At 43.1% G+C, this 13,769-nt stretch overlaps 1 protein-coding gene and 1 long non-coding RNA gene across 4 annotated transcripts; one reads left to right on the top strand and one right to left on the bottom strand.

The window, feature by feature from the left end:
• Positions 1–2,085: 2,085 nt before the first annotated feature.
• On the bottom strand, positions 2,086–6,683 carry DIABLO (diablo IAP-binding mitochondrial protein). The gene is made up of 6 exons (XM_026114688.2): positions 6,572–6,683; positions 5,643–5,763; positions 5,121–5,252; positions 4,003–4,113; positions 3,751–3,847; positions 2,086–2,726 (listed from the first exon to the last, which is right to left on the bottom strand). The coding sequence occupies exons 1-6, from the start codon at positions 6,616–6,618 to the stop codon at positions 2,512–2,514; spliced, it is 723 nt and encodes a 240-aa protein (XP_025970473.1). The 5' UTR covers positions 6,619–6,683; the 3' UTR covers positions 2,086–2,511.
• Positions 6,684–6,705: 22 nt separating this feature from the next.
• LOC135330194 (uncharacterized) lies at positions 6,706–13,710 on the top strand. 3 transcript variants are annotated; one of them, XR_010392024.1, is made up of 5 exons: positions 6,706–6,929; positions 8,010–8,287; positions 9,957–10,063; positions 11,882–11,948; positions 12,665–13,710. It is a non-coding gene; the product is annotated as an uncharacterized LOC135330194 (long non-coding RNA). The 3 variants fall into 3 exon arrangements; XR_010392025.1 differs by having other exon boundaries at positions 6,706–7,907; XR_010392023.1 differs by having other exon boundaries at positions 6,706–8,287.
• Positions 13,711–13,769: the final 59 nt, after the last annotated feature.

Below are 13,769 nucleotides of genomic sequence, written 5' to 3'. Positions count from 1 at the left end.
TGGTGCTGAACAGTGGAGCAACTTCACTTGGTGCCTTGGCTTCGTAAGGCACCAGGCGTTGTTCTAATTTAGCCCTGCTGCTGGACACACAATCTTGTGGTCGGAGCTGCAACCCTCCTGTGAGCTGTTCCTGTGCTAGACGTGAGTAGGTGTTTGTCTGAAAAAAACGGCCCTTCCCAGGGTGAGCCTGTGTGTGCCCGGCTGCAGCGTGGTCTCTGTACGCGCTGCTGCTGCAGCTCCTCACTGATTGTCACTGCAGCTCTAACGGCAATTAGTGTAGGAATTAGCTGTATAGCAGAGATTGTCTGTGTCATTTCAAAGTATTCAGCGTTGGATTTGTAAACTAGGCATGATGTCAGGCAGCAAAACCTAGTGACTTCTCTTCTCTGGGCACCGCTGCTTGTTCTAGAGACAGAGCAGGTCTGGTACCCTGTGAACTGCCGTGGTAGCATTTTTCTGTTCCACTAGATGATTCCAAATGCAAACTCAGTAACATAACGTAGAGAGTGATACTCATGGCTGTCCTGGGCTTAGGTGTATTGGCTAATCACTGATGGGCAACTCTCACTTATTAAAGAAGGTGAAGGGGCTCTTTTCCACTCTTTTGGAGGTGAGATAGAGCTGTTCATGCTCCTCACTGCCTTTTTGACTTGGCTGAACTGACTTATTTTCTCTGTCACATCTGAAGGTCAGTTTTGTGCGGGTACAGTCTGCATCCTAGGTAGTAAGAAAAGGGCATACAGTGAAATAGGGAAGTGAGGAAATGAGGGGGAGCTCTGAAAGGGGAAGAATGGATTGCTTTCCAAAGCCTTGTATCAGTGCTCATCTGACTTAAGCAGTACCTCTGCCATGCAAGCATCTGTGTCAAGAGTTATCGTGGCATCTGGACGGGAACACAAGCTGTGTGTGTGAACGTACATTTGGGTAAGTGGCTTGGCAGAAGTTCTTACGCTGCAGCATGTGACATGTTAGAGCAGATGCGGTTAGAGGCTGACCTGAAGTTATATTTGGCTCTGAGGGAGTGGTTGTGCTGCAAATATTCCTCTCGTGGTAGCAGGTTTTCCCAGTGCCCCAACCCAAAGCCATGTTTGGGGCCCCAACTACTGGCAGAGCAGACACCGGTATCTTCCTATGCTCTTTGACTCCAGGCTCTGCCACCCTCATCGAATACAGCAGCATCCATTGAGGAGCAGAAGCAAGGGAAGTTTGTTCCTTTTTACTTAAGCATGATAGCTACGAACTTCACAAAGTACTGAATAACTGAACTCACTTTTAAAGCCTATTTTTAACCTGTAAGTACAATGCTGTAGAACTGAGAGTGCATTTGTTCAAAAGGCAGGCAAAATGAGCTCAAGGTTAAAAAAGGCTCATGTTACAGCTGAAAAAATTCCTAGTTTAGCACAACTCATAGTCTAGTAACAGTAACCTCAATGCAGATGTAATGTATCACAATGCTAATTTGTCTTGAAAAAACTTACTAATGTGTGTTTTCCCACAAAAACTGATGAATAGGGATTAACTGACTTAAAAAGTCACAGTTCCAATGGTTGCTCTTCCAGAAAACAATCTCAGCTTAAGTTTACATTGCCTATACAATTAATATTGCAAATTTCACATTAAGCTGTCAAATTAGAAAATGAAAATAGTGAAAGACATCTGTGGTTTTGAAGCCTGCAGTGAAACATTAAGCTTACAAAAAGACAGAATTATTTTCTTGAAACTTGGGCTAGAAAGAATTCAAATATGTAAAACTCATTTTTGCTTTCTGCTTTGTATAGAAGTCTGCAGCAGTTGCTATAACTACTTTGTTTATAACCACAGTATCTTTAAAACCAAATCCCCTTTCCTTCCTGGGGAAAGCAGCTATTTGAGAAGCAGTGACTTTTGGGTGCAGGAGGCTACTGTATTAAACTGCAAAACTTCAATAAGAAGAGTGTTTTCAGCTCCATAGCAAAAGTTTTCTCTGATTGCAATGAAGTGTAATTAGACGCAGCTCTCAGAGTCAGCTCCATTACAAACTTTTAAGAGTACAAATAGAAAAAAAGCACTTGATCTCTTATCCAAATGGGCACACTCACAATGAGATGCATTTGCACAGTTTATTAAAGGTATATATGAACAGACATTTACTTCACAAGTTAAAAATAATGACTTTTAAATACACTTCTTTGGCTGATATCTCATTAGTCTCCAAGTTAGAGAGCTCTCACAAACATATCAAACCACTTGTAGGATCCTCCCAGCAGAGAGACACTTTTTAACAAGCTATCCTTGATAGCCATTTTCACATTTGCATAGTTAAACACTTAACTGAACTGGTAAGTATTATAAACGTGATCGGTTACAAACAAGAATGGGGCCTTTCAGATACTCGGAACTGACTTGATTTGTAAAGCAAGCCTGTTTGGAAAAACAAAAATGGAATCACAGATTTATTGCAGCGCTTTCCCCACTATCCAACACTGAAGTTTGGGACCATTCAATTACTCTAAGGTGACCCTTAAGTTCTTCTCAGTCTTCCCGAAGATAAGGGTCTTCGCCCGCCTCTGTACTTCCTAAAATACCCTGTGGCAATGAAGACTCCTCTCCTTGAGCTTTTATGAGCTCTTCTGTTTGAGCTTCAGCTAACTTGGTCTCTGCTTTCTGGGACAGCTGCCGCACTTCTTGCACCTGTGATTTCACTAGCTGAATGTGGCTGCGGGCTGTCACTGAGGCTTGATCTGCACCTGAAAAGTAGTCATTTAAATATTTTGGGTTAGAGGAGCACTCAGCAAACCTTCAATTAAGAAAGTGATTGTCTATAATTAGCACCTGCTTTGCTTAGTGTTTCAATAACTCTTGGGCTATCTGAATGCTAAATGTGTTTACTGTTCATTTACCTTATACAACAATATGCCTACTCTGAGATTTTTTTGGCCCCTAAAATTATTCTCACCAAAGTGGATTTTGGCCAGATCAGAATGATCAGCAAGTGCTAGTGGGTTTGAGAGCTAAGCCCAACCCAGTCGTCATATCATATCAACTTTCTGTCCTTGACCTGTCCTGGACTGGAACCTCCCAACAACTAGAATGTCTGTGGCACTGCTCAACTTGGAAACCCTTGTCCTCCTGTACTCCTGCAGACTGTCTTTTTCAGCAGTTTCCTCAGGAAGCCACACTTGCACAGTTACACTGCCCCTGCGTATTCATCTGTTTCCTCTCTTTCTCCTCTCCCTGCTACAATAACTTTCTTATTTGTCACAAGTCAAACCATAACTCAGTCTCAGAGCTAAGTTTTGTAAAGGTTGTGTAGGGGGAGGAAAGATCAAAATTAGTAGTTCCCTGAAAGGCAAATCTTCTCACTTTCTTACTAAAAAGAATCCAGCTGGTGAGACCTGCTGGACCCAGGCATCATTAGTTCTACTCTCAGAACTGTGATGGAAGAGTGCATTTCAAAATGACCAACACTTCCTTCAATCATTCTTTGGCGTAGGCAGTCTTAACCAAAACAGCATTTGCTGTTTCCAGGTCCATCTCTTGGAACACTAGTACTAGACCTGAAGCCAAATAAAAGAATACAAGTTCCTGGCACTTCTGAAAACCAGGCACTAGTTCTACGTTGGTATGTCAACTGAGCTTACATTCTGTGCCTCTCTCAGCTCCATTCTCTCGTACAATAATTACTGCCTAAATGTCGGTGAAAGACTTGGTTGGTATTTTTGCTTGTGCCTTAGTAAGTGAATTACATTAATGCTTTTAACTGTGACTTACCTGATTGATATGCAGCTTCTGCTGCCATCTCTGAAAGACGTAATGCAGTCATCCAGCTGGATTCCAGCCTTAGATATTCTTGCTGTTTTGCTACCATCTATGAGTAAAAACAAAGTATTATTTAACTTGATACAGCCGTATCTGAATGCTCTTCTACACAATACCTTTGTGGAAAGGTAAGCAAATGATAAGAGAGATTTCTAAGCAGAGTAAAACAGGCAAATTGATGACTGGAGGTATTTGAATCTTCACCTCAACTCTGGCTCCTATTACCACCTGCCAAACTGCATCCACCTCTTCTGAATTCATTTTCCCAAGAAGATTTGCGTATTGCTTGTAGAGAGACACCAGTGTATAAACTGCCTGCAAAGAAATCATTTGACAGAATTATATGGCAGTCTATAAATCACTGATGTTGTCTCAGTGTTATCCAGCATTAACTAGGTGTAGAAAATAAAAACTAACCTGTCTGTATTTAATCCCTATTGTTCGCAGTGGGTAACAAGATCTCTAAATAGTTCCAAAGGTGCTTTGCTCTTAAGTTTACTGTTAATTTGAAATGTGTTGAAAGGAGAAAGACGTGCGCTGTGACTCAAAACTGCGGAAATCTGATGCTCCAAGGGTGTGCACCATTCTTGGCTTTTTAGAATCCAGAGCATTCCTGCTCTGAAAGCCAACTCTCTCACTACTCATGCTACGGCAACTCCTTGCGGTACAATGAGCAATCAAACATACTTGTACTGGGCAGCAGAAAGCAGAAATATGTAAACATGCAACAGATCACAACAACTTTGGGAGTACTGACAGAATTTGCTGTCTGCCTATAGCAGTGCTGTAAAGAATACCTCTTTATATACTTGCCATACTAATAAGTAAACTGGAATGCATATATGCTACTCACATTGGCACTTACAAAATTAAAACCCTATTTTGTTGTTTCAAACTTAAATATGGCTCACTCCATTTTTCTGATGAAACTCAAGTATTTCATGGCCTAGAAATGGGCCCAGAAGGTAAAGAATATACCTAAGACTACAGGGTGGTGTATCCTAGTCACTCAGTAGGTAGGTATCTGACAGCTGCTCAGGGTTTCTCTAGCACCAGTTCTGAGATATAGATCTTCCGGGTTGAAGTTCAAGCTCAAAGCAGCAGTCTAACAAATCTAAAAATAACTTCTGCATTTGATACAGCAAGACTTTACCCCACTGTTCCCTAGGGACCTGACATCTTCAAACCTTGATGCCTCTGTTACTAAAACTCATAAAAACCAAAGTGCATTTTAACTATAATTTGATAGGTGCAAATAGTGCTTAATAACTTGGTATTTCCAGTATTAATTTGCTAGCTGAATGTGTAATCTCTCAGCTTACCTTTGTATACTCTGTCAAAGCTTCAATCAATGCATATGTTGTTTGAGAGAGGAGAGTAGACGTACTATCAGTTACTAAGGAAACTGCTCTTTTAATCAAGGCATCGTTACTGAGAGAAATTGAGTTCTGCTTCTGAAAGACAATAAATTTGCATGGTCTTTACACTGGTTTTCATATATATGTTACTAGAAACAAGTAACAATAGGAAAAAGCATCATTGTTAATTATAAAGTTGGATAACCTAATGATGAGTAGAGCCAGGAAACAGAACAAAATCTTCCCTTTCTCTGAAAGAGAAGGCATCTCTTTTTGCAAGATGTTAGTGAAGGTGAGCATTAACCTTCTCATTTTTCTTCCTGAACAACTATGTGGCTCAAGCATCCGTGTTCCTGAGAGAATATGATTGTCCTGCTCTATGCATAAGGCTAAGTATTAGCTCATAAAATGCTGAGCAAGTAATTTTGCATATTAAACTGTTTCCAATGAGCAGGTGCTGTATGTTGCTCCCTCCTCGCACATTACCTCTATGACTGGGACTGCACACAAGGTAACTCCCAGCCCCACTCCCACAATTTGGTGCCATCGTCCATTCAAGCCTGAGAGGCAGCGTCTCCTAATGTTAGGCAACACAGGGAAGCTTTGTCTGGAAATGCAAGAAAAAGTTAAGTGCAAAAGATAACCAGTGGGAAAACAGTGGTGGGAAACAGGAAGAGAAACAGAACACCAGACTGCCTTAGGTGTCCTAGTCTCTACCAGGTTTCCGTAATACAGCTGCATTACAGTGAATGAGCAAGTTTGTTCTGAAACCTCTTATATTACCTAAATATAATTGCAAGAAAAAAGACAAGCACAGTAACTTGCGCATTATTAATCCTCTGAAAGAAAAAATTCATCTTGACTTGTCCGGTATCAACATATTGTTAATATTCATTAATATCGAAAAACAGGATAAAAAAGCATGCTTAGAAATGGTACGTGCAAGTAAGCAACTTGAGTGATAATTGTCAGCTGTGATCCTGCGACACTTAGGGCCTTCTGCGTTCAGTGAGTTTTATTTACAACCAGTGTTGTGCAAGTGTCTGCGGGGTCAGGGCCCCTCACTGACGTACTAAAGCAGAAAAACAGAATTCAGTCGTGACAATATTCTTGCTACGGGTTAATATTCTGAAAATAACGGGCCGGTTTTCCCTCTTTCGTGCTGCGTGTTGAGCTATGGAACATCAATGACAGCGGCTTGGGGTACCGCACCTCCCTGTTCCAGCTAGAATATTGCACCTAGAGGCAGCTACATTGTGTTATGGCCATTCCTGACGCTGCGGCGGTGCCCCCGCGCTTCCAGCCGCGATTATAGGGAGCAAACGAAGCGGGGCAGCCCTGTCAGCCGCGCCCGGCCGCTGCCGCCGGCTCCGGCAAGGTAAAGGGACCCGGAGCGGCGGGGCCGCCGGCGGTACCTGAGCAGGGAGCAGCAGCCGCGCAGCCACCTGCCGCCCGCCGCCATCTTGGGAGTGGGCGGTGCGCCGGAAGTGACGCCCCTCGCGTCCCGGCGGGAGGTGCGGTGGGGGCGTTCCCGCCGCGGCGCATGCGCACGCGCCGGGCACGTGGGGCGGGCGGGAAGGGGCGCGCGCCCGGCCGTTGGGCTAACGGTCGCTGCGCTAACGGTCGCTGCCGCCCGCCGCCCGCCCTGTGGGGAGCCTGCCGCGAAGGGGAAAAGCGGCTCCCCCTCTCCCCGGTACCGGCCCTCGCGCAAGGGTTGGGTCGGGTTTCTTCCGCGGCGCTCCCGCTCCCGCCAGAGGCTGCTCTGCTGTTCAGGTAACCGCACTTTTCGTGGGCCTGAAGTTGCCAGGCCCAAGAAAGAAACAGAAACGCTCATTATGAGGGCTCAGTTCAGGGCCTTGCTCTGGGCTCTCCGGTTTGGCCAGTTCCTCCTGTGTAGCCCTACTCATAGCCATCTGCCTGAGAGCAGCCAAGTTCGCAGAGAGCAGCCCTTGGCCGTGAGCCAAGCCACCAGTGAGGGTGTTGACTGAGATCACACTGATAGACTTGAACAGATTTGCTTGTACCCTCCCTCTGGTTTACTTCATCCTTATTTTTCAAGGGTATATGATACTGCTTTGGTTTTGGCTAGTTCCTTATTAGCAATAATCCTTAGCTTCTACAGCTAATGTTTCATTTATGGTTCCATGTGAAAGGCCCTGCTGGAGTCCAGATCAATTAAGTCTGTTCTGTTTATATATACCCAGAAGTCATACCTGTTCTCACTGAGACCCATTTTACCCAGCACAGTTTAGTTTTAGCAAGACAATGCTGTATCTCAGTCACATCTTTCAGCTATCTCCATGTTTTAAGCATTCGTTGAAAGCATTGCATACTCGAGAGAACCAAATAATAGGCCAATAGGTAATGCGTTGTTGGAGACGTTTACCCCCTCTGTGAAAGTGTACCTCGTGAAGCTGTAGGGAGAGGGGACCTTTGTGCTGATTTGCAAAGTCTGTTTCTGGGATCAAGTGGAAAAAAAAAAGTAGTAAATTCTGTATCTCTGCCTTCACACCCTTAATGAGCGAGCGTTAGGCAAGGCAGGACTTGTTTACTTGAGCTGTTGGTCACGCTCAGATAGTGTCACATCCCTCCCGTTCCTCCACTGTGCTTGGCAGACTGCCATTTTCTGGGGGCATCTGTGTGGGGGTGGAAATCCCTGGACAAAACTGTTGGGAAGCTTTTAAATTTTTCAGCGAACAGGAGCAAATGTCAAGGAAACAGAAAAAGAATCTGCAAGAGCCACAAAGATCAGTAAGGAGCATGCATATAGATATATATTTTTTTAAGCTTTCTTCTTTTTTACATAAGAAAATAAGATTGTGATTAGGCAGTAATGAAAGAAAACGCTTGCAGAGTTGGTGCAGGAGGAAGGGACTGCCATTCTGTTTGCCGAGCAGCTGCCCAGGGCAAGCGGCGCCGCGGGGGCTGCTGCTGCGGGCCAGTCTGTGGCTGCCGGGGCAGGAGAGGAGCTGTCATTTAAGCACCAAGAAGTAGGTGGTCCAGCCGGCGAGGAGCAGCGCCCCGACCAGCACCGTGTAGCTGAACAGCACGAAGGCCAGCAGCTCCTTCAGCACCTTGAGGACGTGGACAGCAAAGGAGTCCGGCATGGCTCTCCGGGCGCTGCGAGGCAGGTAGGGTGGCCGGGGTTGCAGGCGCCCTGCTCCCCCGGGGCTGCAAGAAGGAAAAGCAGAGCGGCAGGATGAGTCTTTCTGGGCAGGAGACTGCGGAGCTGTGGGTGTGAATCGACTGTAAGAAGTGGCTGTGTTCGGGAGGGCTAACGGTCACCCTGCTTTCTCAGAGGCTTGTTAATTACCAAAGCTTAAACGTCAGGTTGGGATCGTGTGTGCTTGTACACAGAGTCCTCCCCAGGGTTACCAGGCTGTGCAGTGTCGAGGAGTTGTTCAAGATCTGATCACAGTCTCCAAGTCAGGACTGGTAACTAAGCAACCTAAAATATAGACACACATGCAGTGGACACCGATGGGTAGGTAAGGACCCTTGGCCCAGGGTCCAGCTGGCTTATGGTGTCTTTTCCCCTGTGTCAGTTGCTGTGCATCCAGGAAGCTTAACATTTAGAGCATTTGCTGATGGTACATTACCAACAGAATGTTCTAATCAAAGTGGTCAATTCCTCCAAGGAAGCCGCCATTAATATTTAATAATATAATAGCATCTAATGGAGATACTGGCACAAACTGAGCCTTTTGTTTTAGACTGAAGCAAATGGAACTTAAATACAATTTTGCATAGCCAAAGATTTCTAACTCATGTTAAAAATAACCTTTAAATGAGGGACAAAAGGTAAGAAATTTTAGAATTCATTTCTATTTGTATTTTAAAATCATACTTATGCATCACTTTAAAAGTTGCTCGTTAGTTAGTTTAATGCAAAATCTGAACGCTTTTTCAAAAGTTACTGGCTTCTTGGACTTAAAGCTGTGAAGACATATCTAAAAAATTCTACTGTGTCTCCAGTAAAAACATATTATTTTTAATTTTGATCAGAAATATGCCTGCACTCTTGGTCAAGCACATAAAGGGATTTAAAACCAGATTCAGGATAAGGCTGACCTAAAAGGATTATTTCTCGTCTAAACAGTCTAAAGACAGTCAAAGTAATCTGAAGTCACATCCTGCCACTTAGAATATTTTTAAAGAGCTGTTATCCTAAAGAGTTCACCTTTAAAAATAATATAGTCTTTTAAAATAGTTCCAGTCATTTCCCTCAAGCTCAGGCACATGTATATGTTATAGAAGCTGTTGCGTTTTAAAAACAGCTATAGCTTCCCAGTTGTTCAAAGTATTGAAGTTTTCTATTTATAGTCTTTACATATTTTTTCATTACCTAAAGATGTTGACAAAGAAATAAACTGCTTACCCAGGTAGATGATGGAATCTACTTCGTAAAGTTCCTATTTCTAGCTGGTTTTGTTCTGCAGCTGTCCCTTGAATTTCTGGCTTCCAAAAGGTTTGTGCTGTAGTTTGATCCCCTTCTGATCTGCTAATCCAGGAGCCAGGAGTAATGAGGTTGTATTTACAGCCCACACGAGGACTAATGCACTAGGTGTGGTCAGGACCAATTATTATATGACATAGCGCCTTTGCTCTCTGTGCGGCACAGCAGTACAGACTGCTCCAAATAGCTCCCCTTCCCCAGAGCGCTTTTGTCAACCGTATTTTGTGATTTGAAGCAGTACGGCTTTCCTCATGTTATCAGCTCAAAACGTGCGTTTGTTTAAATGTCTTTATTTTGCTCTAACAAAGCTTTGTGTCATCTTTCTTATGCCTTTTATTCCACAGTTCAGTTAACCGAGAGGCTGTTGAGCATATTCCTCCATTCGCTGAGAAACTGTGCTTCGGTGGGCCACTTGAGGAGGATGCTGGCATACAGCTGGGGATCTCCCAAGGTCAGCAGCAGGTTACAGGATGGAACTATGTGGACTGAGTCAGGCCCTGTTATCAGAGGAGAGGGAGCACTGAGGACAGTCTTCCCGCTACATGCTCACTAGTTCCCTGCTGCATCTTTGCCCTTGCACACCCAAAAACTAATCCCTGCCTTTTAGCGAGAGAGCAAAAGATACAACTCCTTTGCAGCAAGAAGGTGGGGGCAGAGGAGACTAGATACCTGTTTATTTTTAGCAAACTGCTTTCTGATAATGTTAATATGAAAAGTGAAAGTGTTTTGAGGTGGAGGTTGGTTAGGTTTTTTTGTTTTTGTTTTTGTTTTTTTGCTTGTAAACCAGACAAATGCAGACAGCAGAGAGAGGCAAGACTGTATGTACTGCAAATCAAATCTCTTACCTACAAAGATAATATGATCTAGAAAATGGCCCCTTAATTTAATTAGGTTCCCTTGTTATCAAATTATTACCCGCATGGTCAGCAAGGCCTTAGACAGAAGCAGAGCATAATCAAGCTGCTCAGGAAGCCTGTTAAGTAGTAATTGCTCCTCCAGAGAATCGATCAACATCAAGATGGCCTTTATTTTATTGTTTTTGTTGTATAGTTCCAGGAAGAGACTTTGTCTAGTTTGTGTATCCGTATGACTCTTGCTTGTGGTGCAGGCTACAGTCTGTGCAAAAACAATGCAGCAGTGTTGCTGGTAAATGAAAGTCTACCAAGTGTTCAGCATAAACTATTTTCAAAACAAGTTAAGACCCTAGTATTACTCTCACATTTGCCAGGCTGAGTGAAAAAAGCAGACAAGCTGTTGAATTAGTGTTTTTTTTTTTTAATTCAGCTATGTTGTAGCTTTTATACATCATAAGCTTGGGTCACAAACTAGCCTAATCAGTGCTGTTCGTTTCTTTGCGGTTAGTTTAATTTTCAAGGCTCCAGGGAAAAAACAAACAAACAAAAAAAAAAAATCTGAAAATTATGATAGTACAAAGACCCTCAAGGCCAAACCAAGGACATTCCGTGTAATGATATACTGAAAGAACTGCACTGAATAGCATTGTTGTGGGTTTTGGGTTTTTTTTTTTTTTGGCACAGTATCATCTAATTTTTGATCTAAAGTTGCTTTAACGTTCTCTTTAAACATTGCTAACTTATGTACTTTCACAGTGGAACTGTATGACTAAAGCTTAGCAGGCCAAACCACATTGGCTTTTTGGATAAGTCATATGGTTTGCTTGTCAAAGTTGCAGTGTGTTAATTTAAATTCGGGTTAACTGAAAAAAACCCCAACATCATGGCTTGTTATTTTTATAAGAGAAGGCTGCAAGTTGCTTGCGTGCCTTAAGTAAAGATTCTCAAATGATTAAAAATATGTTTCTTTTAAACAGTCAAGAAATCCTGTAAGGATTTTTCCAATATAGTACATTAAATGGCAGAATGGACTGTAATTAGTGTTATGTTTGGGGCGGGGGGGGGGGGAGGGAGAGAGAGAGAGAGAAAGAGAGAGAGAGAGAGAGAGAGAGAGAGAGAGAGAGTCACAGAAGTTTTTGTTTTATTACAATAAGCAAACTGGAGTTGGACAGACAAAGCGTCTCTGTGAAGGGACAGATGCAGTGGAACTCAATCCTCTTTTTTTGTTGTTTGGTTTTTTTTTTTTTTGCTTTTTAAGGCCCAAATCTTGCAGCTATAACTGTGACAAATAACTTGGGAAAAAATGATGATTTGGGACATATGCAGCGTAACTAAGAGCAGAAATGTGTGCAAAGATAGTGTTTTAATGCGTTGTGATTTTTGGTTTTGTTGTTGTTGTTGTTGTTTTTTTGTAGGTTCAACTATTTACGAATGAATGGCAATGTGACGTAGAGGCCCCAGTGGTTCTGTCAAAGAGCATGAGTAAGTATAGTGACAGTGGACAGAGCAAAGGGCCTGAAGCTGAGCAGCTTAGGCTCTGCCAGTGGTCAGCTGCACAGGCTTATGCGACAGTCCCTGGTTTTGTCATCCCAGCTTCTAGCAATGAGCAAGGCTGAGCCATCTGGAGCTAGAAGCTGCCTTGTGCTCACTGGCTTACTACCAAGGGCCCCAGCCACTAGCCCTATGGAAAATTCCATTTTAGTATTTTGGGCTCTGCAATGGCTTATTTAAAAAAAAAAAAAAAAAAAAAAGACAGAAAGAAGAAGAAAAGTATCTAAGCCTGATGCTTGCTGTTTCAATGAGATTGCTGGTTTTGGCCTGAGTCCCACTTGGGAAAGGCCCATGTAGCTTTAGACAGGCTATCAACATACTGATGTAATTCATACTCTGGAGTTGCTTTACAGCATGTGGGTGTACCAAGGACACTGGAGAAACAGGCCACTTCATACAGATCCCCTTCAGCAGGCGGTTGAAGTAAACAGCCAGTAAAAGGCTCCAACATTTCCCTTGTTGTTTGAGTGCAGTTGGTTTTAGTTTAGTTTAGTTAGTGCTGTTGCCCTGCATGTAGAGAGTTTAAGCTGATGCTACATGTGGTAGAGGAAACCAAATGCACTTTGGTTTATGGCCAAGTAGTGTGCAGGACAGTGCACCTAAATGTGCCCTGGAGGCAACTAACCCTAACACACAGCTTGTTACAGCTACAGTGCAGACGAAGGGAGGAGCATTACTTTGGATGCCCAGTAGCCACCAAGTTTCTGAAGAGGAACTGAGAAGCAGAAAGGCAGGGAGCGACCTAGAACAACTGGCTCCAAAAGGAGCCTGTCAGCTCATCCTGTTTCATTTTTAAGTTACGTAAGTATGAAATTGTGAATTAAGTGTCATGTAATTGGTCTTTTGTCCTCAGAGTGTATCTGAACCTATGCAGTAAAAATGTTATTGCTTCCCCTTGTCAGAAGCTATCTTTCCTTTGCAAAATCAGTTGCCAAGAACATGAGAAAATTTAGTTACTGTGGCCCAGCCCCTTTGGCTACCTGTTCACATGATAATACCAGGCCACGATCTTTCTAGCAACATAATAATGGCGCAAACCTTGGAAGTGCTAGAAAAAAAACTAATAGGAAAAAAGTTACAGTTTTAAATTTTCTTTAAAGTGATGCGCTGATGTTGGAGGAAAGAAGGCACCTTCTGCCACATCTTTGTTCTTTGCCATTACTTTTATCACTAATTGCAGTTCAAGTTGTGTGCATTGCTACAACCTCTCAAGAAAAGTATCACTAAGTCATAAAAAGAACATCATCACAAAAATTACCGGGTCAGGTAAGGTAACTGGGAATGCACATACAGTAGCAGGAATGACAAAGAATGAAGAGTGCTTGTAGGTCTAAACAGTGGACAGACACTACAAAGAAATGGATACAAAAGCAGTAGTTCTGGACAGAGCCTAGCATAGCCCAGAAAGGAAACCTTTGTTACCAGTAAATATAGAATGTGGAGGGAGCCCAAAGGAAAGGAAACCAGCACATTTTAGGGGGCCCCCATGACCGCCTTTCAAAACACAGCTGAGTACAGCTCTCTGACAGCAACAGATCTCAGTGCATTGACAGAATTACCAGATGAGAGAGACTAGGAATATTGGTATGCAATCAGGAGGAGATGACATCCTGCCTCCTGAGCTGCTTAGGAAGGTGACAAAAAAGTAATCACATCAGCAGATTAAAACTAAACAGAAAGGAAAAAAAAAAAAGATGCAAACTGTCAAATGGAAGGACCGGCTTCCCTCCCCTAGAACTTGGTTGCTGGTTC

Source organism: Dromaius novaehollandiae, chromosome 17 (assembly GCF_036370855.1).
Source record: "Dromaius novaehollandiae isolate bDroNov1 chromosome 17, bDroNov1.hap1, whole genome shotgun sequence".
In the NCBI taxonomy this organism is placed as follows: Eukaryota; Metazoa; Chordata; class Aves; order Casuariiformes; family Dromaiidae; genus Dromaius; species Dromaius novaehollandiae.
The sequence above is the reverse complement of the archived record's forward strand: the minus strand, read 5'-3'. Positions and strand labels throughout refer to the sequence as shown.

Excerpts from the sequence above, each read along its gene's own strand:
- DIABLO (XM_026114688.2), bottom strand. The coding sequence starts at position 6,618 with ATGGCGGCGGGCGGCAGGTGGCTGCGCGGCTGCTGCTCCCTGCTCAG. Across the intron at positions 4,114-5,120 it reads CTTTGACAGAGTATACAAAG|GCAGTTTATACACTGGTGTC; the intron begins GTAAGCTGAGAG and ends ATTTCTTTGCAG. Across the intron at positions 3,848-4,002 it reads TAATAGGAGCCAGAGTTGAG|ATGGTAGCAAAACAGCAAGA; the intron begins GTGAAGATTCAA and ends TTTTACTCATAG.